The following is a 26,473-nucleotide window of genomic DNA, read 5'->3' as shown; positions in this document are numbered from 1 at the left end:
AAGGGAAATATAAATCTCTGCAAAAATTGTAAGCAAGTTCCATGCATGATTTTTATTTTTTCCCCATTTAGCTACACTTAAGGTTGTATACTTACAACTTCTTTTTGAAATTTTTTTTTCTAGATATTTTACATGTTCCAAGTTGCTTATTTGAGCTACCAAGATCTGTAGATCTGTAGAATTGCTAACTGTATAGTAAAATATAGGTAATTCTATGGTAAATGTTTTTTATTTTTACTTTTTAAAGATGTACAGTACATTCTGTAGAATTAGACTTAAAACTGATGTGTAGATGTGTTCTCCAATATCAATTAATAGCACTTTTGGCTATTTACATATCTGGAGAAGTGAATTCAACTAAGCATTCTGAGCATACAGACATATTCAGGCAAAAATAATGAAAAGATGTGAAAATGCATGGTAATATATTTTTATGAAAAGAAAGAAGGAAATCAGATTTCATGGTGATCACAGAAACATTTACAGTGTGCAAATTCAATCAGCAGTCAACTATGGTCTTCCTCATTTTTTAAAAGGACTCTGGTCAAAGCAAAAATCCAACTTATTATAAGAGGGAATATAAAAGATTTTGTATTTATTTTCAAAATCTTGCTACCATTACTATCACAATCTTATTTTGGGAAAAAAGATTTGTTATTTATTCACTGATGGGATTATTTTCACATATAGAGGATTTTTCATGAAATCACATTAATATTCATACATCTGCAGACTAGAAATAACTTATTTTCTATGTATTTTCGGTTGAGTATAAAAAAAATAGCAGGAATAGTTCGAATAGCAGGAAAATATTTTCTTTTTGACAGAGATCAAAAGGAACCTAAGTAGGCTCATTTTGAACATGAGTGTTTACAACAGTTTGCCTGCAGTAATCAAGATTTACTAAAAATTCTCATGAAATATCAGGAACATATGTAAAATATACAGTAATTTCTGCAAACAAGCTCAGATGGGTTTTTATCCCAGATTTTATGAAAATTACACATTATTGTGTGTGTGCACAATTACCCTCAAACTGGTACACAAGGCTATCCATGGCATTCTATCCACCCATTGCATGCCTCTAACTGCTCACTGATCAACATGCTTTCAAAAAACCATTTTCTTTCCTGCTTCTGGCACATGCATCAGCTGATCACTGCCAAGTGCAATGCAGCATGTGTGGTACATCATGGATAATTTATATATCAAAAATATATATTACTGGGGTCTGTGACTCTATGGAGTGTTCATTCTAGAAAGCTGATCACTGAGGGCCAGAAGGAATGTAAGGATAATGGGGAAAATCTTGACAAATGTTCTGTTCTCATGAAAGGAATTTGTAGACAAACAGATCTTAATTCTTGAAAACTAGTTTAATTTCAGGGAATATCAGAATAAGGTAAAAAAGGGCTAGAGATAGCTCCATACTGGTATGAATGCATCTTTTAAATGTATTTCAGTGGAAGGTATAAAATTATACCCTGTGTGAAAGCCAAAAAAATCAGTACTGAGTGCATCAGGAATGGAATCACAATCTATGTTTCTGTTTCTCAGGACATCATCTCATTTCACAAGCGTCCAATGCTAATTAAATTGCTGAGATTTTCTGTGGCATTTAGTTTAGCCACTGGGTGCAAGCAGGAAGGTACTCCCCTACTAAGCCTACGATACTCTTCCTAGTTTATTTGTTTTTTAAAAGTGATAGACTGTAAGTTTAAAAATAAAATTATCTTCATAAAAGATAATAATAAATAAGACTACTGAGCAGTAGGTTTTAGTTCTGCACTGATAGCATATGTTGCCGTGCAGTAAAACAAAAACAAAAAAAAAAGCATAGCAAAAAAAAGTGTTGAAAATAGCTGTGCAAAACCTTCAGTAAGTCATAAGGAAATAATATTTGAATGAAAATATTAAAACCAGGTTATAAGGTCACACTTAGATTCAGTTTTTTGCCCCTGTACTCAGCGTTGGTGAGGCCACACCTCGAGTACTGTGTCCAGTTCTGGGCCCCTCAGTTCAGGAAGGATATTGAGGTCCTGGAGCAGGTCCAAAGGAGGGCAACCAGGCTGGTGAAGGGACTCGAGCACAGACCCTATGAAGAGAGGCTGAGGGAGCTGGGGCTGTTCAGCCTGAAGAAGAGGCAGCTCAGGGGAGACCTCATCACTCTCTACAACTCCCTAAAAGGAGGTTGGAGCCAAGTGGGGGTTGGTCTCTTTTCCCAGACGACTTTCAAAAAGACAAGAGGGAATGGTCTTAAGTTGTGCCAGGGGAAGTTTAGGTTAGATATTAGAAAGAATTTCTTTACAGAGAGGGTGATCAAGCATTGGAATGGGCTGCCCAGTGAAGTGGTGGACTCTCCGTCCCTGGAGATATTTAAAAAGAGACTGGATGAGGCACTTAGTGGCATAGTCTAGCAACAGCAGCGGTGGGTGAAGGGTTGGACTTGATGATCTCTGAGGTCCCTTCCAACCCAGCCAATTCTATGATTCTATGATTCTATAAACCTGGAGGCCAACCAAAACCAGCAGTAGAATGCCTTTGGAAGGTATTAGTAAGACAGATATCAGCAATCTGGAGAACAGAGTGTTCTATTTAAAGAATTTTAGTCGAGTGATTTTCTAAGAAAATTTTAAAATTTAAACATCACAGGGGTCAAAACGAAGTCTTATATACTATATGTATTCATTATTTATTTATTGAAAAAAAAAAAGGCAGCCCTAGGCAGAATTTATTTTGTGGGTAGTTTGAGAATAAAAAAACAAGAACAGTTTGTAGAGATCACTTCTCCATAGGACAGTCAGGAATATATGCTACCTTAGTTTTAAACAGGGGCAAAAGAATCTGTAACCAGAGTCCACAGCATTCTGACATCTCAGCCTATTTTTAACACATTAATAACTAAAAAAACCAAAACACAGAAGAAGTGAGGTAGAAGAGAGGAAAACAGAATCTTAATGCCAAAATATTTACTCTTTGAAATTAAAAATATGATCCTGAACGTTCCATAGATAGAAATTGGATTCAATGTGCCTGAGCTCTCTGTCCCCTCTGGGCTGTGGATGGAGGGCCAAGTGAGAATGTCTCCAAAGGAAAATCCAGAAGTATTTCTAGATTTTACTTCTAAAGAATCTCAAATTTAAAGAATGCCAAAATAACATGGTGGACTTTATGTAGCATTTAGCTCTTGACTGATGCTTCACAAGTAAATATCCACGGAATTGTTTATCAGACTTTGGAGAATAATTGGAGAGATTTCAAAGGTATTTTTAAACTTTGTTATTTTTGCTTGTGAGGGTGACAATGCACATCTACTATGCTTGGTGTTGTCACTGGTTTAATCTGCAGCACCAGATTTTCCCTTGTGACCACAAATTCTCACTGATTTGAATCCCTCAAAGGTTCTTCTTTTTCTGAGTAGACAGGTAGATGGCACTGCTACAGCAGCATACAGAGATTTTGATACAAGAACTCTGGAGTCCCTTCAAGATTTCCATAATTTTATAGGCTTTAGAGGTTTTAAGACAGGTTTTAAGACAGTAATACTCTTTATAAATTGCATATGTACTGTACAGTTTGAATAGGTAATTTGTCCTCAGGTTGATAGCCCATGTTTAAAAGAGATTTTTAAAAACAGATGAGCAATCTGGATTCAAAATCTAGGTGATAGAGAGGAGAAATGGCATTTACTTTTAGTAATTTCTCTCTGTAACTGGTTACACTCAGAAAATTTGTAGTTTAGCCTGCAGTCATATAAGTATAGGTCATAATAAATGGACTTCTGCTGCTCAGTATAAGATCCCAAACTGGCTATTTAGATTTCTTTAGACTATGATTATCTCCAGCCTGTTGATTGTTACTTTAATAAACTTTTCTTTTAATTTTTTTTTTTCAAGATCTGAGGTTATTACTGGAGGGCAGTCTCAGAACATGTAAGTTTTGATTCATTGTAGAAGACTGACCAACACAGAGTAAATGCATTTTCACTAGTGAGAAATTGTGTAATTGATGAACATGGCAGCATTTGCTGCCAGCTTGATCTGGGCTCAGAGCTGGAACTCTATGCATGTGGGAAAAATGGTGTTGTATTCATATTTCTGGTTCCTTCATTTTCAATGACCTTCTAGATAAAAGCTTTCAGTAGTGTAGTACATCCATTTGCTAATTCCCCTAATACACTTCAAATCACATAATCCAAATTACACAATTTGCATATGTTCATCCTTTTAATAATTCCATTTTAATGATCCTTAACAATAGCTGATGCATTTTTATGAGAATTCACTTGCTTTCCAATTATTCACTTTGTTGAATCGTTGTTTATTGTCCTCTATTCTACCAATTTATGCAAAATAAAGAACTCTCCCACATTAAAACTACAGACTTTTTTATGAAGTCAAAGCAGTTATTAAGGTTTTTTCTTCCCTAACTTTCTTCTTCATAAAACTTAAATGACTGGATGGATTTCTTGTATTCTCCACTTGCATTTCATGTGTTCTGCTATCAGACAGTTTTTTAGAAATCACTTCTCAATGTTCTTGCACTGTTTGTGTCTTTGTCTCCCTTTATCAACATAGATTGTGAGTTCTTGATTACTCAAGCTTTCCTCCTCACTTTTCATATTTCATCCCAGTATTTTACAGGGACAAAGCTTCTGTTCTTCTTGAGGCAGACTTCCACTAAGCAGTAGAGAGCATAATGTAGGATGTGCATAAAGCTTTTGGTTAGACTATTAATCTCTCAAAAGATGTCTTTTGAAACAGTTATCTTGGAATACTTTTGATTTGCTTGTACAGTCTAGAAGTAGAAAAATCATGCCTGCTTTACAAGTCTACACAGACTCTTAAGGAAGTGTCCCAGAAAAATTTCTAGCTTATTTACCCCTCATGCTCCACTAGGGGACACATGTCTCAATTTTTACTGTTTAGTAGCATTGGGAAGTGAATAATTCCAAACATATCAGCCTTCTCAGGTCACAATGAATTCCCTTCAAAACTATGAGAAGAGTGCTTCTATCCCTGAAGCCTTTGACTTTTTGAGTAACAATATTTTTTTAATTTTTTTTCTTTTTTTTGTACATAGATGTTACTCATGTGATATGAATATTCAATGACATTTGTACTCCTGCAGGTCATGATTGTTTTGTTGCTCAGCCTTATTACTGATACACTTGATTGTGCTGAACTCTACTTCCTCAAAAGTATGCAGCTATAGGAATATCCTGGGGCTATTCTAGGAGAGCTTTACATGAAAAAAGCTGTCTCTATAGCATGCTGTAGAGATATTCCCTTGTTGTCTGGATCTCTGATGTTTTAAAGAGAGAGGCAGAGTTTTCTTATATGTATCTGGGTCAGTAACTACACTTGTTTTCCCCAATGAGATTTGTTTTTCCAGTCACTTTAACTCCTAGCACACACACTGTATTAAAGGTTGCTATTTTCTTCAAGTAGCAGAAGCCTCACTACTGGGTGCTCTTTATTGCCCTGAGAGACCAAAAGATGGAAGTAATCATGGGCTGATCAAACCACAATATAAAAGGGCTCAGCAGATGCCAGGTCTACTTTTTAAGGTTGAAAGTGGTTATTCTATCTGTAAAGGTGAAAAAAGATGAGAACAATAAATCCATGATGAAGAGATGGCAATTTTCTTTTCAATAAAAGAAAATATAGCAGACAATGCAATAGATCAAAGAATGTTGATAGGACAAAATTCTGGAATTTTCCAGAACTTCTCATCGTATTTCATCAGTATTAAAAAAAATATCTCTTTGGCAAGATAAAGATACTTGAAAAACGCACATTAGGTAACACCTGGGGGGCAGCACATCTCTAAATACTGCACTAGTTTAAGACAAAAGTATTATGACCTTCTGTGACAGCCACATACCTTCTACATTGCAGCAACTACCTGCATAATATTTGAAAAATAATTTACTGTCATTGTATTACCACTTATTTATCTCTTTAATAAATGAACATGTTACTTCCTACAACACTTCATGAGCAGGAAAACGTAAGACTGCACAAACAATATTGGGGGTTGAGGGCAAAGAATCATAATCCATTTGACAATTAGTGGTAAAGTTTAAAAGTTAAAAAACACCCAGCCACCCAGCCTTTCCACTTCAAGCATCACTCTGCCATCTCCTCAATGCTGCCCCACTCCTGTCTCAAAATACGGCTGCCTGCCACACTGGCTGTTACTCTCTCTCTCTCTCTCTCTCTCTCTCCTCTTACATTTCTTTCAAGCTAAATTCTACAGTGTTAGACTGAAGCATAATCATCATCTTTCATTCTTCTCATACACAAGGTGTCTGATTTAAGTTGTGATGCTACACTAACTGTGAATAAATAGTAACTATAATGTGAATTTCTTAAGAGTAACTTAATAGGTAATTTTTTTCCCCAATGTTATTGTCTTCAAGTAAGGTTGCCTGTTTTGATTCCTGTGGCAGTGGAGTCTACAAGAAATATCCAATGAAAAATGGGTGCCTCATACCTGCTTCATGAGAGGAGGCTTGAGTGCATGGCATCTCTAGAAGATGTGAATGACTGCCTCTTGGTGGCGAAGATGCCCATGTGCACTGCATCTACTCTTTGGCTTTCCATGACCATCCTCCTCAGCAGCTGCAGCCCCAGATCAGGTCAGTTTAAGATTAAAACCTTCTATTTCAGTAAACCTTTACCACAGATTTACTATGTTTTCAAAGTTTATAAGAATGCATTTGTTATGATTGTTTCCCTTCACTCAGCCACTAGGTCCATGCAATGAAATGACAGTCCAGGCATTCAACCAGATAATGCCCTGAATTAAGGATAAAACTTGCTCTAAATCTGGGTGTGCAGACACATGTAAGCATGGAGACTGTGTATCTGTGTAGGTAGGTACACATGAACACTCAGACAGAAATAGGCTTAATCTGAATCTTGTTTATTTAGTGATGAAAGCTACTTAATTTACTGGGGCATTTCTTTTTAATTCTCTTCAGTTACAATCATGTATGAAACAAATAAAACATGTTAATTATTTAATTTCTGCTTTGAATAAAAACAAAACCAAAGGTACAATGAAATTGAAACACTACTTTTAATTTTGAACTTAGAAGATTCATGTATGGTGCTGCAAATGACAGAAAATATAGGGGGAACTTTTATCTCATTTGTATAGACAAATAAGTAGATTTATTAAAAAAAAAAAAAATCTAATTTGTTTTAAACTAAGTACAAAGTGGCCTTATATCCTTCTGCAAGCATTAAAGAAAAAAATGGGTTAGGAAAGCAATGCTTGTAATACTGTTCGTAGTGTACCAAATCCAGAAGGAAAACTTCACTGAATAAGAAAAAGTCACAAAGCTCAGTTTTGTTTTATGCCCCCTGTTCAAGTGTTTTAGTGAGAGCTAGTGAAGAGATAGGTTTGCTCTACATATACTGGAAATTATATACTAAATATCTTTTATTATTGTTTATTAAGAGCCACCAAAAATGCCTTCAAGTTTGAAATAGAATGTGTGTTAAATGTAATGAGCAGAAAATGTAGTACTTGTCAACTGTTTTATCACAGCTGCTACCATTATCCCTTGTATTTCAGACTAGCAATTGCTTAGATGAAATCTACTCCTTAAAAAGCCTTTGAATGATCTGAATAGGAGCATTACTCAGAATTGTTTTGTCTGTTAAGACTTTTGCGGTTGCTAATTAGCTGAGAGGTATTAAAGAAGCATTAATGGTATATAGCAGAGATAGTTGTACAGAGATATTTTATTGACTGGGATGTTAAAATTAGAGGCAGTTTTAAAACCAAAAAGACATTGTCACAGCCACCTGTCTAATTACAATATTTGATTCTTAATTTTTTAAATTTATTTTTTATTTTTATTTTTTATTTTTCTCTTGCTAAACCAAAGGTTTTCCTTGGGGTCAGCAGCGTGGAGGGGAAAGGGGAAGAAAACAGGTTCTCTTCATAAATAATTCTTAAAAGCATCTCCTGCAGTTTTCATGAATGACTATATCCCTGCTACAAAAAAATGAAAAATTCAACTTCCCAGTCACAAATTCAGTTATAGTGCAGAACGCCCGGGCTTGAACAGGAGAGAATGCATGAATACAGCTGCTCACAGAAAGAGCTCCAGGTTTACATAATAACAGTGAGAGTAATTAGTATGTTAAAAGAAACTAGATTAATTATAATCTGCCTGTATATAAATAATTTTCATTCTCTGCAGCTATGGGCACAATATTTATGGTAATTAATATTATTTAAATATGAATCGGCTGATTGATTTCTGTTGCAGAGATTTTAGCAGTGATCTGTCCTGCCAACTTTCTACATGTAGCAATCCATTTGTTTTGGGCAAGAAAAACTGAAGGCGATCTGTAGAAGCTGAGATTGGTGATAGAACTGACTATATTCCTTCAGCTCTGAAAAATAACAATGCTCCTGTCCAAATAAGATCCAAACTTATCTTATTTTGAATTGATATTTCTTCCTTCCTGCTCTGTCCCTGAAAATACACAGTCCTCACATGACAGTTTTCTCAGAGGAAGGTCTCTTTCCTCAGCCTCATACATGCTCTCCATTTATAACTTGGTTTCTTGCTCGATTTTCTTACTGTAACACATGCTTCGTGACCTGACCCAAAGCACTTAATTTTTGCCTGCCTCAGTCACCCTTCCGTGATATTCTGGAGGAGACAATATTGGTACTGATATTCCTCTGGCTGATGTCACAGCAATTTAAAAAGTCAAACAGGTGCCTGGCTTTAAACTCATGCATTCAGAAGCCAGTGAATGTCCAGGGCTAGAATGGATTAAATACACAACTGAGACACATGCACGCTTCCCTCCCTTCACAGTTTTTCTTTCTGTTGTTTAAGCAAATTAGTTAATTCTTTTGAAAGTTGTGATGAAGGGAAATTAAATAACTGCCCTCAAAGTTCCTGTATCACTGTCTCCCTAAAGGGAACCACATAAAATACTCCACCAAGTGAAAGCATGTCAACTCTATCAAGTCAAAGGCTACAGCCAGCCTGTCATTAAACCCTGTATAAAAGAGGCTGTTCTGAACGGAACTTCTATTTGATCTCTATTTCTTTGTTGATATTATAAAGCAATCACTTACTGAGGGTTTCCATAGTAACAAGTGAGATTTTTTTTTTTTAATATATAGCTCTTTCATGCACTTAACATACAGATAGAGTGGGAAAACTCATAGGGGATACTGTTCCTGCTTCCTTGATATTATTTAACCACGAAAACACTGTTTTCAATGAAACTGGAGATTTATTTTCCCTGCTCTGTAATAACATTAAAAAAACTTCACAATTTACTTACATCTTTGGTTTCTGCGTTTGCTCTTGTACATAGTCATTCTGAAGAAATTCCACTTTCTAAGAAGTAATTGCCTTGAACACAGACAAAAGAGAGGAGATCGTGCTTCTGCTTTGCAGTGAGACAGTCGCTCACTGACAGAAGGTAACCAGCAATCTCTCAGAGAAAGGCAGGGTAGTACCATTCTCCTAAAATCCAGGGGAGATGCTACTGGCTCTAACTATTTTCTCTGTTACAAAGCTCAGAGATCGAGTTTATATATTTTTATGCCTTTTCTAATGTGTTTGATACCAGCTAATAAAATCCAGCAGGCACATAAAATCATATAACCAGACTAGGTGGGGTAATGTGCTATTCAGTAGTGTGACATGCAGATTCCTTTAAAAAAGCCCTGATATGACCAAAATTGCATAAAGAACCTCATAAACTAATAAAAACCTACCTTTTTTTTTTTTTTTTTTTTTTTTTTTTTTTTTTGGTGAGGGTAGAGTCTTAGAATTATGCATGTAAGGACATGAAAATATTTTGGGTTAAATTTTCAAGTAAAATTGCAATTAAAAACAAATCAACAGATGTTGATCAATGAAATCCTGGCTGGATGTCTGAGCTTATGAATAGGTTATTCAGTAGATAACATAAAAAATGCAATTATTTTTTTCATGCCTGTGTTTACTTCTTCATTAACTTTCAATGAATCAGTTTGGGGAAATGTATTTAAGCAGCATTCAATTGATTACTCATTTTTATAACTACTTCATTGCCCACTAATCTCCTGAATCACAAGGTCATGGGGAAAAAAAGTGGCAGCATTGTGTGATCTTCCACATACATGTATGCCACTATTTCAAAGAATCCAGACGTCTTCCTAAAGGGACCAGGAGAAAGGGGAAGAAATTGTTGACGTGTTGGGGGAATGAAAGGTATGACAACATTCAAGAAAAAAGACTAGTGGAAGCTATTGAGCTGTAAAGAGGTGGAAATTCCAGTTTATTCAACAATAAATCTGCCTTTAGTAAAATTCTGCAAAAGTATTTCTTAATGGTTTAAGAAAGTCATGTTTTGAGGTGCCCTTTATGTTTTGAGGTCTTGATCCCAGATATCACCAATGAGAAGTGTCAACGGATTAGAGAGTGAAATAATGATAAAATATATATTATGACTGGACTATCTTGAAAACTCATCATCATAATCTTAACATCTCCCTATACTATTGAGAGAAATCTAAAGTTAATATCTGTAGCTTACATTGAAACAAAGAAAAAGAAGTATCTGTTAGCTTAAGGGTCTTTCACATTTCAGAAAATAAAATCCAATACTTTTCAAAGACAGGAACAGTTTGCAGTCTCTGTTAGCTAAAAACATTAACTTAGTTATTTTCTTAAAAAAAAAAAATTAAATTAAAACAACAACAACAAAAGGCCATGACTTTTATGACCGACTACCTAAAATGATACTTTTTGCATCTTTTTTTCCCTCTCAGGTTTTTGTTTATATATAAGTCCTGTCTAACCATTATTCACTTTGTGAATAGTTTCATTTTCCTTTCACTTCTTCAGTATTCACATATCCTCACACTGGCACACCTCTAGCTGCTGAAATGAAAACTTCATATTGGCTCTGCTCATCTACTTTTCCTCCTTCTGTCAAAATCTGACCACATACATTTTCATTTGCTTTAGATTTCTATCAGCATAGCTGAGGATAAAGTGCAGCCTGAAGAAAGCGAAGGCAATGGATTTATTTTTTAGATCTCTTTAGTATTTCAACTACAATTGTCTCCAAATGCCACAGCTGAAATCATATCATCTCTATTGCGGATGTCAGCAGAAAGGTGGGAAATTGCAAAGCCCATCAAGAGTGACAAGAAGGGAAAAAATTGGATAAGTCACTGCTAAACATAGCAGTGGACCAAATGTCTGTACTGTATAGAAAGACCCTACATGCCATGTACTCAAACAGCATTGCAGTTTATATCTACTGAAGTCAGTATTTTTGCAAAAAATTTATATGCATGGAGGAAATTTTCACAGTTTTCCTGGTTTATTTTTTTTTCTGTGAGTTAATTTCCAGCAGAGCCAGCTCTGTGATCTCACTCAGACCAGACATCTGTGGTCTCCCTTTAGATTTATTGCTTTGTGTAGGAATCTTTGTTCTTTTTTCTTGCTCTTTTCCTACTTCTACCTGAAGGCTCTGATGTCTATTATTCAATTTGATTAGGAATCTTTGTTCTTTTTTCTTGCTCTTTTCCTACTTCTACCTGAAGGCTCTGATGTCTATTATTCAATTTGATTTTTCCTTCCGTAACTAACTGATTTAGTAAGATGTCCTCAATCTTTTTCCTCAGCCCACATTAGGTCTTCACTATGGAACTTTATCCTTTTCCTTATCATGAAGGGCTAATTTTTCATTCATTATTATCTTGTGTTTGACCAAGACGTTTATTACTCTCTCTCCACATAATATTACACATAGTACGTGCAACAACGCATATATTTGGCCGTCATTTTTTTGTGCATTATTCTATTACAGCAATGTATTTGTATGGAAATATCTTGGTGATTAAATGATAATAATACCAAGAACTAAATGGAAATTTCATGGGATATGAATTAAGCTATTTTAAAACAATAATCCCTGAAAACACATTCTTTATTGGCTTGGCTTTGCTTTGTATTAATTGCAACTCTGATTATTTCTTCAGCAGAGTGAAATACATTTGCTAAAAACAAGGTAAATACACTCTTTGGTGAATTATTCTAGGCGTATCCATATAAAAATATTGCAAAAGAATTGCTCTCTAACTTTGAGTGGGTAGCCTCTTGTTTCTGTGTGTTACTGTTTGCTGTTAGGGGCTATCGAAGTCAACTTCCACATGAATGGAATATTTCAGCAATAAAAATCACCTAGCCACATAAAGCATATAATTTTTCTACAAAGATATACACTCTTAAATGATTACAAAAGTTTGAAATATTTTTTAAAACATACTTTTGGAATTAATTTTGTCAGTTCATTGTTGTTATTGGTAGAAGAACTAATAATGGCCACATCTGCACATTCCATACTATCTCTCACCTTTCTCTCCTCTCCACTCTACAGGTTTCAATAAGGAGTAATAATAAATTTCACAAACTGTTTCCTGGGAACAGAAAATACAGATATTGTACAAATATAACTTCTTACTTGAATGTCATTTATTAGTCATCAATAAACACTTAGTCTGGGCTGTATCTATGATCTTGTTTTTGATGAGCAGATTTTAGACAAAAAAAGGAAGGTGGGGGAGGCTTAAAGTATGTTCTGTCTCTCAGAGTCTAATTCAATGCAAACCAAAGAGTCTTCTTAGATACTGCCATTCTAAGGCTACCACTATGGTTCTTTTCAAGATGTCAACAAAGAAAATATTAGATCTATGAATATAGATTAATTTTCTTCCTGAAATAAATTATATATACAGGGATCAATATTTAACCTTTTCCAAGTAAGAAACACTCCTTAATACAACTGATGCATTAAAATTATTCACTTGACATGTGTGCACCTGGTAAAAATTTGGACAAACATCAGCTAATAATGTTTTTAACATGGTGCTACATTAGATAAATAAAATTCGCTCTACCAAGAAATGCCATTTATCTAGTAAGGCAGGTTTATGATAACTTATTCCTTTTATGATGAAATAAGGACAGAGCTTAAAATATTGGCCAAATCTAACACCACTGAAATACTGAAAATGCTGTGACAAGCATAATAAGAAAGAGCAAATTTTTTACTTATAACAGTAAGTCAGAATTTCATACATGCTTATCAAGAGATGACAAACCTGGCCAGCAGTTCTGAAGCAGACCAGAAATAAAGACTGATGAGAGTGCCTAAAAAGGAAAATTTTATTGAAATGTTACCCATAGACTAAAAGTCTCAATTCAACTGTATAAACTTTGCTGTTTACCAATGCTTTGTTGATTGATGGCACCTGAGACATCCACAGAGTGTCATAAACTATGGCACAAGACCTGTATGAAAATGTATAACCTTCTTGATCACTCTGCTGAATCCAAATACATCTTAAATGGCTCATACTCAGGTATGAGCCAATGGCTCATACTCAGGCAAATACTCAGGTAACAGAACCCATCCCAAAGAGTTTTTTATTTGCCCTCTCTCTGATAACTGTCCTCATTCTCTGGCTTTTTCATACTTAAGGTCGTTGTTTCAAAGTGGTCCCAATCTTAGATCTCAGGCCTTGACTCTGCATGAGTTGAGGGACACATGCAGAGAAGAGAACCTCTATAAAGAACCACTGAAATTCAGAGTGAGGGAAGGAGAAAAAATCCTACTTGTTGCAGAACTATGATTGACTGCAGAAGGAATTGTAGGGAAAGAGAAAACAGTAAGATGTATACCTTCAAAGAAGTCACAAGTTGTTAGTACCCAAACCACTGCTGATTTTGTTGATTAAAATTATATGGATAAAATATCCTGGTCTTCAACCCGGTAAAATACGGGTTTGATGGATGGACAGCTCCATGGACAAAGAACTGTCTTAATGTCTGTAAATGGGTCCACATTGAGGCCAGTGATAAGCAGATTCCCTCAAGTATCAGTACCAGGACCAGCCCTGTTTTATATCTTTGTTGGCAACATGGATGGTGGCACTGAGTACACCCTCAGCAAGTCTGCTGATGGCACCAAGCTGTGTGGTGTGGCTGACACACTGGAGGGAAGGGATGCCACCCAGAGGGACCTTGACAGGCTGGAGAAGCAGGCTCATGCTAACCTCATGAAGTTCAACAGGACCAAGTGCAAGGTTCTGCATCTGGGTCGAGGCAATCCCAAGCACCAACATAGGCTGAGCAGTATCTGGCTTTAGAGGAAAAGGGCTTGGGAGGGCTGGTGGATGAGAAGATGAACATGATATGTCTGTGTACATCTGCAGTCAGAAAAGCCAATTGTGTCCTGGGCTGTATCAAGAAGAGCAGGTCAAGGGAGGTGATTCTCCCCCTCTACTCCACTCTCATGAGGTCCCACCTGGACTACTACATCCAGTTTCGGGAGACCCTATTACAAGAAAGATAAGGACGTGCTGGAACGTGTCCAGAGAAGGGCCACAATGATGATCAGAGGGCTTGGAGCACCTCTCCTATGAAGATTGACTGAGACAGATTGGGTTATTAAGTCTAGAGAAGAGAAGACTCAGAGAACACCTCATTTTGGTGTTCCAGTACCTAAAAGGGATCTACAAGCAAGCTGGTGAGGTACTCTTTAGGATGTCAGGTAGTGGTAGTTATCTTTAATCTTTAAGGAGTTCATTGTCATGCTTTGCTCTTTAGACTAAGCTCTTTTTAATAATGTCACAATATGATCACAGAGCTATAAAAAAAAGCCTGCTATCTTCTTTCTCAGGTTCATTACAGGATCATTAGAAAAACATTTGGGTATTTTACTGGGACCAAGAATTTCCAGAGCTTATGGTGTCATTTCCTACAATTGTAAGGTTACAATCAAGATCTGTAGGTCTGAAAGTAAAATCTTTATCTGTTAGTAAAGTCAGGAAATTCAAGGAACTAAAAAATTAGAAACTGAGAAGAGGTACTTCATAGTAGTCCTTAAATACATGAAAGGCTGACACACACACACAAAAGGAAAAATAAAAAAAAAAAAAAAGCAAAAAAAACCCAACAGCCAACCAAACAAAAAAAGGATGGAAGAGTTAGTGAGTAAGCCATTTGCTTTGTCTGTGGAGGTTAGAAGAGTCATGGACAAAGACTGTAGGAACAGAAATTTAAATTAGATGTTTGGAAACTATCTTTTTTATAGGCAGCTCTACATCACCTAATAAGTACTAAAACTCTGTATCACTGGGAGATTTTAGAACAAGTTAGATATATCCCTGCAGGGCTGTTGGAACTGGATGATCTTTAAGGTCCCTTCCAAGTGAAATAGTTCTATGATTCTATGATCTCAGAGGAGCCTCCCTAGGACATGGTTAGGATGAAATCTTGTAATTTCTTCCTGTGTGTCCAGATAAAATTGAAATCATCATAAGGTCCACCACTAGCCAAGATTTGGTCTAATTTTGTCCTTCAACCTAATATTGATGGAGATTCCTAGGGGAACAATAGTATGACATGGGGACAATTTACACCAAAGAGTCTGAGGCATCTAAGGTCCAGTGCCTACTTTGAGGGAATCCTGTCAGATCAAATTTTGCTCTTGATGATGAAGTGCCTTCTCCATCTGAGAACAAATGAGATCACCTGTGGCTGAATCCTTTTTTGCATATTTCCAGCTACAGACACTGACCTACTAACTCAAGAACATAAACACATTATAAAAACACTTCACAATACCACTGTATCCTCAGTTACATTTGGATAACTCCTGCAAGGTTCAAAGGAGCTGGAATACATGGTTATGCTGGAAGTCTGAAACTTCCACTTTGCAATCAAGAATAATGGTTTTTAAAAAAGCCATTCTGCAACTTTCTTCCCTGTTCCAAAGATTGACAGGGACACCAGAGAGTTTTGATACTTCTTTTCCAGATCCAACTCCCTCTTCATTAGTCACAGAGTCTCATATAGCCCATAATTGAAACTTGGCTAATTCAATTCTTTTCCCAGTTCCAAACTGAATAATGCAATTATAAATTCCTAATATCTCTTCCTTTTCTCAAAATAAATTCTGAGCACAGTAAGTACAGGTCCCCTTAGACTGGTAGTGACAACATAAACATTTCTGTTTCTTCATCTGAGGAACATTTAACTATTATTTTGAAGCAAGTATAATAAGATATTCCTCTCTGAAATGTCTGAAAAAAACCAGTTAAACTTCAAGCTCAGAATTAGATATTCTGTGTGATAAATTCTACAGTGGAAAAACACCTCCTTTGGCAAGTGGAAAAATGGCAAATCAAACTCAGTGAAATGCATTCTTACTCCTGTCCTTTGCTTTACACACTGTGTAAATCCAAGTCTGTCCCTCCTATCTTAGACCAGCTTCTTTCCTAATCCATCTCACTTCTTGACAAGCTTGTTGTCTCATTTCCTTTTAGTTTTGAGGAATTTTATGTTATGTTTTGTTTTTCTAAGTCCTGGATACTTTCCATCTCATCTTGAATTGAATTTTAGCCAGGTTTTATCAGCCCTGATAGGTTCTCTTCTGTTCTGCTTTGGTTGCTAAGTTAACCAGAAGTTTTTATTGTCTGTATTTCATCTTGATGAGCCTGCCACTACCCAGCATCTATGCTTAGTTATTTTCACACTATTTCTAAACATTTGTTTAACAATTGGGGTGTTATTAAGAGATGTTCTGCTTCCAATTTCTCTGAGTATGGGACTAAAACATACCTTCCTTCCACTAAAAGGCATTAAGTTTTGTGTTCAAAACTTTTTACTAAATATAAACCAAGATTCCTCTCAAAAATTTATTTTCTTAAGAATTTATTAATATAATCAAGAATGCAAATGATGATCATAAAACTATTTCTTAGTAATTTAGTCTGTTGACTGTATTAGTAGAAAAACTTGCTGATATTTCACCTTGCAGTAATCCTTTTAATGACCATGATCTTTAATGTTTTGAATGACATACTAAAGTTAGAGTTCACGGATTTTCCTAAATGTAACACAAACACAGTCCTGCACTTGGAAATATATTCATTTAATACAAAATTGCAGAAGAAAGGCTATTAGTTTGACAGTAACATTTTTTACCTGTGCTAGATAATAGTCCTTTGAGAATTTCATTAGCCTGGCTCATGAGTCTAGAATTAGCATTTCAAATATTATAGTTTTTATCCAGCTGGATATTTTCTTATTCCTAGTGGAAACTTCTCAGGAAGTCATTAAGTAATAGAACCTTTTCCTTAGTTGTTTTTGTTAAATCTGAAATAAATCATAATGTCTTTAGCAGGCACCAGTTTCCATCACCACATATCTGGTAGACTGTAGAGGATGCTTAAGACAGTTGGATGGAAAAATACCAAGTGTGGAGCAAAAGCATCATTGCTGAATTAAAAGCTATTTAAGCCTTTAATAGACTAGCAAGTGCTCAGCTGTGGATTTAATAAAAAATGTTCATACATTTCATACATTAATATATTCAGTCCTAACAAAGTACTGAATATTGATGGAGTTTTTGAGAGAGATTTTTCTATCAATCTCTCTTGATTCTGCTTAAGTAACAAAATCATTCCACTTCAATAAAGAGGATTGTTTTTAATGGGAATTACATCCTCTGTGTCATATTCTACAAACGATTATATGTATTTCAATTTGATTAGAATGGTGTGCAATTCAATGATGCCCTGTTTTCCTTTTCATGTTCATATTAATTATCACCCTGATGAAACACTTCAGCATTCAAAATGTAACAGGACAAACCTTCAGCACAGAATCCATTCTTGTGTAACCCAAAAATACTGCAAAAGTACACCTCAAATTCATGACTCTTGATTCTGTTTAAGTGCTCAGAAGTACTTCAACACCTCAGTTTTTTCAGACATAACCATTCAAAGAAACTGCTTGCTATCATCACCATTGCACCATGAAAGCCTATTTTAAGGTTTTCGTATGTTATTGAAAAAAGCATTAAAACAAATTCAAAATGCATTTTCAGTTTTTCACTCTAGTGAACCTTGCCTCACTCGGTGTACAAAACAGAACATGGAGAGACTGAGAAAGAATGCCTTGTGAACAAATGAGGCACTTAAAATGTCAATTCAGGGCTCCCAGCAGTACAAACTGATGATGCTTTATGATCCAGCCAATGAACAGTTGCTGCTTCAACGTTTCATTTCAGACTTAAGCTTTTATAACAACAATCAAGGGAAAGCTGAAAACATTCCACTTGCTTTTCTCATTGTATGGGATCTTTCTTTCTCATTGTGTAGGACTCAAGACAATTTCAGTCATAATCAATCTGTGTAATGGCTGGCTTGAGAGGGAGAATAAGACCTTTAACAGAGGTGAAAAGTAGAACAAGATTGATTTTTGGAGTGATGGAAAAAGGTATATTATATCAATTCACCAGCAGACCATGGTAAAGGATGTCATGCTGCTGGCACATGTACAAGAACATTGTTTGAATCACAGGGCTCTGCTCACTCTGTGCAAAGAACCAGTGTGACTCCAACTTCACTGCTCCTACTTTTAATGGGGTTTTTTTTAGGGGCTCATGTGTATGTTCCTACATAGGTTGGAAGTGCTGGGAAAGTGCTAACAAGAAATTATTACATTAAATTTCTTGATAGATCTAATTTAATATATTAATTATACTGCTGGATGGATAGGGTGGAAGTGTCCATGCCATGACATAAATGAGGCTGCATGCCTGTGGTGGCATTGCATATGTTTTGAGTCAGCTGGATGCAATGGGTTGAGGTTTTCAAATATACCAGCTCTTCAATAACTTCTCTAAACATTGCAGTGAAATCAAAGACAATTTCTGTGGCAGTGGTACCCTATATAGAAAAAGAAGATTTTCTCCATGATTTTAACAAGACAAATTTTTCATTTTCTTTTAAGCCCAAATAATTTTTTTAATAAAGACTTGTAATACGGCACAATAGTGATATGTAGCATTTAATGTGCAAAGCCCTACTTTTTCAATGAAGATCTTTACACATGTTTTTTACCCATTTGAGAAAAGCCTACCAGATATTTGAAACACATTTTGTATCCAAAAATTCTGGCTAATAGCTAAACCCACAAAATTTTAAAGAAATAAAATAATGATTGTTAGTAATAAAGGGCACCAAAATATGTTTCTGCATGGCACTTTCAAATCAAATACCTTAGGGGTGTTTAAAAGCCCCAAGAGATAAGACAAACTTGGAAAGACTAGTGCTTCTCACTTTCTGGTTTTACTACAAAGTATCAGAGCATACTGTGAATTAACTGCTAAAAGTGCAGACAGCAATTCTTTTCAATATGGCACTGAAACCCCAAAACCCAGAAGTGTCTTCTCAGTAATCTGAAAAAATTGAAAAGGGATGTCAGTATAGTGAGAAGATAAAGAATATTTTTATCCCTTTGTAGACTTAACAGGAAAATTATTTTCTCATCAAGTTAAGACCGTGTGTGCATATATATAAGATTCTATATGAGCCCAGATTAAAATCAAAGACACTGAAGAATTCAGTTGATAAGATTTCTATTTCCTTTTCTGTGGCACGCTGGAAGGATAAAGCAATTTGAGATATCATGAGAATAGCAGCTTCTGGAGGTAGCCTCTTCAGAGAAAATATTGAAAACACAGGAATATTTAGATTAATTTTTGGAAAAATTTCTCCCCAGACTACTTCCAATCTTCAATATTTTTTTTTCTTGGCTCAGCTACAGTAGAAAAAAACATGCTTATGTTTTTAAATGAAATTAGGCTTTACAGATGTAGGAAATAATTGGTGATGCTGCAGAAAGAGAAGGATTTAAGAAAGGCAGTGTTAGTATTCACTATTTATATCTAGACTATATTTATATCTATAAATCTCTGCTCGTGTTTAGACTATAAAAATTATTTTCTACCTAATATTCATAGGATTCACTTTAACCAATATTGCACTGAACATGTAAGTTCCCCCTGCTGTTACTGAAAGGGTAAGGCAGCTTCAGAAACCAGCTTGAGACTACCTTGACTTCTAAAAGGAAAAGATAAGAAAAGATACAAGTCCTCTCAAAACTTTTCTTCCCTACCTCAGACCAATGATTTACTGAAGAGAGAACTATGATTAGAATACACTAAAATGGGAACTTTTATTCTGAAGTATGACAAGAACCTTAAACTTCGTGGGAGGCTAATTATAGAATCATAGAATCAGTAAGCTTGGAAAGGATCTCTAAGATAATCAAGTCAAATTATCAGCTCCACACCACCGTGCCAATGTGTCTACATATTTTTTTAACATCTTCAGGGATGGTGACTCAACCTGGGCAGCGTATTCTAATGTTTGACTTGATTAAAATCAGACAAAACCTTAATCTGCAGTATTTTTTTACACACACATAAAAAAAATGCTATGAATGGTTCACGTTTTACTCTGAGTCAAAATCTCTCATTTAAGGCCACGTACACATTACTGTTTGGAAGGCAGACCCAAGCCAATCTGCATTCATTATATGATATGCATATTATGCTTAATGAAAACCAGTACCATGAAATTTTTCTGTCTTATAAATCCCAGACCTGAATAATTCCACTCACAAAACATGCAGGTGAGCTCCTCTGCACATTATTTATTTGGGAGGGATACATCACTTATGATGCAGATATCTACGAACTGAGGTTTGGAGAATAAAGGTCCTGCTGTACTTGGAATCAAATGCAAGAAAAAATGAGCATGAGAAGATTTTGTTTTGCTTTTCTGTTTGGCAGTGAGCTTGGTCACCTTTCCTGGTGGTTTGAGACTCTCACTGTGTTTCTGAGGGCTTCATTTGAGATTGGCAAAAGACTAAATGGGAAAACAATGGCACTGTTGGATTTTCCCAGAAAGCGAGCAGACTGATTTCATTTGGCAAATATTTCTGTGTGCTTGTAAAGGGCAAAGAAGAAATGCAAGATCATGTCAAACTTGCAATTAAATCAAATTGGTCCAACTTTATTCTAAAAACATGCATCATGAAAACTATGACGGACACTGAGCTACTTCTGGTAAATGAAAAAGTAAATGCACATGAAAAGCTGATATAGGGGTTACTGGTATAAAACACTGAAGAAACCACTACACTTTTTCCAAGATGTAATGTGGGCCAGAAAACTGAAATATGCTGAAATATTTTTTCTGATTTCATATGATTTTTTTCAACACTCTAATGCTGAATATTTTTAACAGCAGTCAAAATAAAACAGATGTGACTGAATGGGAAGGGGAGGTGCTGGCAATCAATATGCTGGATGGAAGGGTCCAGTGTAGAATTACAGTCTTGTCAAATGGATTTTTAGTAAATTTTCTCTACACTTAAATTCCTTTCTGCAGAACAGTGCCACAAAGTCCCCAGTTATTGGACATCAGCAGAACACGGGAGAATATTTTTAAAGTTGTTAACATTTTTAAAGAGGCTAGAAGGTTGAAGGTCTATTGAGCAGCCCTCATTCAGGCTAATAAAGGTTAGTGAAATTTTAAAATAAATGTTAATAGAGGAATTTTTTCTGAATAACATAAATTGAATAACCTTTCAAACACCTAACTTTGGTGAAAGGGAAATAGGATTGTGTTTCTTTTAAGTTATCACACAGAAACTATACAATAAGGTACAAGAGCATGGTATTTTTCATTAATGGATTCTAAATGAAGAAAATAGTCAAATTTTCATCTGTTGTAAATTAATGGTTATTATATGGCTTCGTTGCCTGCACTAGTAATGTGGGAGGTTCTACATTATGCAGCATAAATTCAGAAAAATAATCAAAATTGTTTTAATTTAAATTAACTGTACTTTTGGCTCACAATTCTTAATTTTCCAATTCAGCGAACTTAATAGTCTAATCTTTCAAACAGAGGGATAAATATAATTTGTTTATAGTACTTCTAGGTAAACGTATGAGTAATCATGCTATTTCACTGCCCAATCTTTTTTGGTAAAAGCATCTTATTGAAAGTAGTTTTGAAATCTTTAGTGGAGTCAATATTTCCACAATAACTGTGCTAGAATATACTAATGTGCAGCCATTCAGAAAATTGATGAAAAACAGTGTCTAAATTTAAACTAAGAAACTTTCAGGAGTTCCCTCAGTAATTGCATCTATAAAGTGGTACATCCTTAAACAATGATCACAGATCTCTCTTGAGATCACATATTAAGGAAAAAAAATAAAAAAGCAAAGCCAAGGAAAAGTATAACTAAGTTGTCATAATGGCAAATGCAACATCGATTTAAGTATTCAGTTTGTCACAGCAAACAAATGTTAGGTAGTTTAAGTAAATAATAATTTACTAAAAAAGAATTATCTTCTTTTTTCATGTGTGTTGTTTCTTATATGAGACAAGTGTAAGAACCAAATGCTATGTAACAAAAAACATGATTCTACCGAACTGTGAATAATCTTCCAAACTTAATTCCACATGTCACTTGGACCTAATCTGTAAAAAACTGGAAAACACAGAGAGGCAACCTATGTTAACTTTGTACCATCTTGTCCAAAGAAATTAACAGAAAAGATCCACCTAACCTTTAATTTTACAGTTATCAATGACTGGACAAACCCCTTTATTCATATAGATGAAAGATTCAAAAGGTGATTAATCATTTATATAAAAATTAGTAATCTATTTGAAATGGAGATATGAATGGCAAATTTAAGATACTCCAAATCAAAATTCAGTCATGACCAAGATGATAATGCTTCTTTCCTTAAAATTTAAGTTCTTTACAGTGACAAATTACAGACTATTATAGAGATTTATCAGCAAAGTATTCATAATTTCCTACCCAGATTAGAAATTAATTGCACTTCAGTGAGCTTCAAAATCTAGAATCCAAGTCATCTGTACTCTGAGCATTCTAATAAAAACCTGAGACAAGTCAACCAGAAAGAAAAATAAAGGCAAAAGGTGATTTCCCATACACATTGAGCAGTGGCTATTTTGTTTGGGACTGATTTGTGATGTTTTTTTTTTTTTAAGCTGTAGCTCATGGCCTCTTGGCCAAAATCCTGTAGCCATTTTCCACACTCAGAGCTGTGTGGCAGGTTGTTTTCTTTGACATTTGGTCCCTTCTTCCTAGAGATGAGACTTTGTGCTCATTCTTCTGCAAGTTGAGGATGTTCCTGAAATCTAGCACCAAAGAAATTTCTTGCTTCTTCTTTACATTAAGCTAGTAATTTCTAGCCATTACACCAATTTCCCAGGACAGGTGAGGTAGTTTCACTTCTGGTTATGTGAGTGAGGTTATTTTTTTCATACCTACTCCTTCAGTGATTAGATTTCACCTATTTCCTAGGTCAATTTCAAAATTCTCTTTCCCCCCCCCCTCTGTTATTTCTAGAATAATAATAAAAAATTGATATAAAATACTATTTTTCCAGTCTGTTTATTACAAAAAATTATTCTAACATAGCTTTAAGTATTCATCTGCCAGCTGCACAGTAATCAGGAAACTTGGCCTTTTATTTGTTTCTTCTTTTTTTGTCATACTAATGTTTTGAAAATCTGTTGCTCTTCTGACACCTGTCATGTTTTAATCATTACAGTTGACATAAGAAATTCCTAGCCTCTATCTTTTATATACTCTTAATTCTGTTACTGTTAACTAGATGGCTTTTACTCGTTTCTTGTCTAACACTTGACTGGGAAACACTTTTTATAGCTAAATATATAAAACTTTAATTTCTTGTAATATTTTTCCTCATTTTTCTATAAGCTATTGAAAAACTTAAACAATATGCTAAACTTAAATTAAAACCCCATGCTTTCTCAAAGCTGGGAAATATGCATGGTATGGGATTTCCAGGTGCATATTTGATGCCCATAAAGGATCAAATAAAACAGCATGCTCAAGAAAACTCTATGTAATGGTAGTCTAAAGTACCAGATGTTAAAATTTTAATGTTAAAATTTAAGCTTTAGACCCTATGGAACATCAGATAAACGATGTGAGTGCAAGTGGAAACTGTTGAATGTGATGAGCCAGAGAGAAAGGGAGAAACACTGATACATTCTGGAGAAGTTGAAATGAGGCAGAAGATCAGTTTTAGTTAAATTTTTCTAAACCTATCTCACTCAAAGCATTTTGTATTCAGCAGTTCAGATCAACAGGGAGTACTTTTTTGTGAAAGCCTTTTTAAGTTAAATTTATATATTAATTATATATCTTACTTATATATATACACAATTAAGCTTCACTGCTACCTGTATAACCCCTCAAATAAAGGTGATGTCTTCACTGGATTATCTTCCCATGTTTTTGTTTCTTTTGCTTGTCCACTTTGAGGGCTTGAAGGTGCAAAGGTTCCCAGGTTCTGTGTGAGATTCAAAAGGTCCCATGAAATGCAGGCTAAGACCTGAGCTCAGAATAATCACACTCAGTGTCTCAGGCAAGTACTTCTAAGAAAAAAAACTGGTTTTCAGCTGATTATGAAGGTTCCTCGACCAAACTCTCTAAATCTCTCACTCTGACACTCTGTGGCTTTGTTAAATAAGTTTCTCCAGCAAAATTTCTTCCTGATCTCACTTCTATCCTCATCAAACATAAAAGGAAATGTGTTTATTTCCCAAGATGCACACTTTGACAGATCAAAATGTGACAAAAAAAAGTTTGCTTTTGCAACCTGCCTGACTTTTACCTATGGAATAGGTATCATGAAACTGCATCCGTGACACAGGGGTGATGGGACAGACACAGCATCAAAAGAGTTGATAATAAGAGGCAGAAGACGGGGGTGACTTTCAGCTCTGAAACTTTGCTTGAAGGAAAAATTTAAAAAGAATAAAATCTTAACCCTCCATATTCTTGCTCTAAGGACTGCTTCAGTCACAGAGCTGTCTCCAGTGCCATCTGCTGACACGGGTTCCCATTGCAACTCCCAAAGTAAAAAATTCTTCCTGAATTCCTCTGAGCTTTGTGCATATGGCAGTTGACACAGTCAGAAATTTCTGGTTGGAATTATAACTGCGATATGCCCAGTAATAGGACAAGGAATATTGGGTTTAAGCTAGAATGTAGGAAGTTCCACCCTAATGTGAAGAGGAACTTTACTGTGAGGGAGACAGACTTCCCAGGTGTCACGGTTTAACACTGGCCCAGCGATTAAACCGAGTGACAGATGCTCTCTATTAATCTCTCTCTCCTCCTTGATAAGAAAGAAGAGAGAATAAGGGAGAGAGACTTATGGGTTGGAGGCTAATACAAATATACAAGAGAATGAATATCAGATTCCTTCCCCTTTTCCCCCAACAATTCTCACGCAAGCCAAGGCTGTAGGGCAGCCCTGGGAAAGTCCAGGCTGGACACACAGGAGGCAGGAACACAGGCAGGCAAACGGACTGGAGGTGTAGGCTGGCACGGATCAGGACCACAGGCAGATGAATGGATGGGATCCTTCCAAGATGCCGGGTGAAGGCAGGCAGGCAGGCAAGCAAGCAAGCAAGCAACCGGGCAGGCCAGCGGGCAGGGCCGCAGGCAGCCAGCCAGGGAGGCAACCAGGCAGGCCAGGAGCTTCTGCTGGTCTTTTATAGTGCTACAGGTGAGACCAATTAGCTGTTAAGGGGGGTGGTACCCAGCACTTCTGCTGGTGATCTCAGGTGAGGCTGATCAGCTGGTAAGGGTGTGGCTCGGTCCTCGTGATCCCCCAACTCCATACCGAGGATGACGCACATGGGATGGAATACTCCATTTGAGAAACTTGCTGTCAACCTCAGCAAGTTCAACCATCTACAAGAAACTTAGAAAAATCACCTTTATCCTGGCCCAAACCAGGACACCAGGGAAGTTATGGAGTTTCCTTCTCTGAAGATTTTCCAAACTCCTGGGTTCATTCCAGTGTGGCCTGCCCTAGGTTATCCTGCTTTGTCAGGGGAGTTGGACTAGATGATCTCTAAAGTCCCTTCCAACCCATGACATTCTACGATTCTATGATTCTAAGGAAAAAAATAATTGGTTATTGAAGAATTTCAGGCAGCCATGAGCCCAGTAATAGCAATTGGAGACACTTAAATTGACTCGGTTTTACATCTTATTTAAGAGACTTAGCATGACATGTGTAGGAAATATATTGATTCTTATAATAACAGTAATTCCCATGCTAACCATGGGAAAAACAACTGCACTGTTATCCCAGAGCACTCCCTGCTTCAAGGGACAAAATGAATTTGGGGTCTTAAAAATATCCAATATTCTGATGAAATAAGAGGAATAGAAAATTCAGTTACTTTTTAACTGAAGACATAAGCATCTCCAGAGAGACTTGAATGAGACTCAAATATGACAGCAACTCCACTGACAGGTACTTTTTTGAAATGGAAGTTGTCTGTCAAGAAACAAATGAAAAAGGCAGACAGTTGGTGACAAGTCTACATCTTTTAAGGCATGTTTTCATTACAAAGTGAAATCTTTCCTGCCTTTAAAGAACAGTTCTGTGTCTCAAGATGGTAAGATATGTTCTTGATCTTCAGTTACCTGGCCATGAGCAAGAAATGCCTGAAGGATGTCTTTTCA

At 35.9% G+C, this 26,473-nt stretch overlaps 1 protein-coding gene across 6 annotated transcripts in view; it reads right to left on the bottom strand.

The window, feature by feature from the left end:
* The window catches only part of RALYL (RALY RNA binding protein like), a 389,580-nt gene that overhangs the window by 106,383 nt on the left and 256,724 nt on the right, over positions 1-26,473 (bottom strand). Inside the window, exon 1 of one of the 6 annotated variants that reach the window (XM_071737861.1) lies at positions 9,330-9,462. The exons of 4 other annotated variants lie outside the window; for them this stretch is intronic. In XM_071737861.1, coding sequence (XP_071593962.1) covers positions 9,330-9,366 — 37 coding nt within the window. In that variant the 5' untranslated portion in view covers positions 9,367-9,462. Of the gene's footprint in view, positions 1-9,329; positions 9,463-26,473 lie in introns of those variants that run through there. One more of the 6 variants, XM_071737863.1, reaches the window with a different exon arrangement.

This window comes from Heliangelus exortis, chromosome 2 (assembly GCF_036169615.1).
Source record: "Heliangelus exortis chromosome 2, bHelExo1.hap1, whole genome shotgun sequence".
Lineage (NCBI taxonomy): Eukaryota > Metazoa > Chordata > Aves > Apodiformes > Trochilidae > Heliangelus > Heliangelus exortis.
This window is presented reverse-complemented; position numbering and strand designations above follow the sequence as displayed.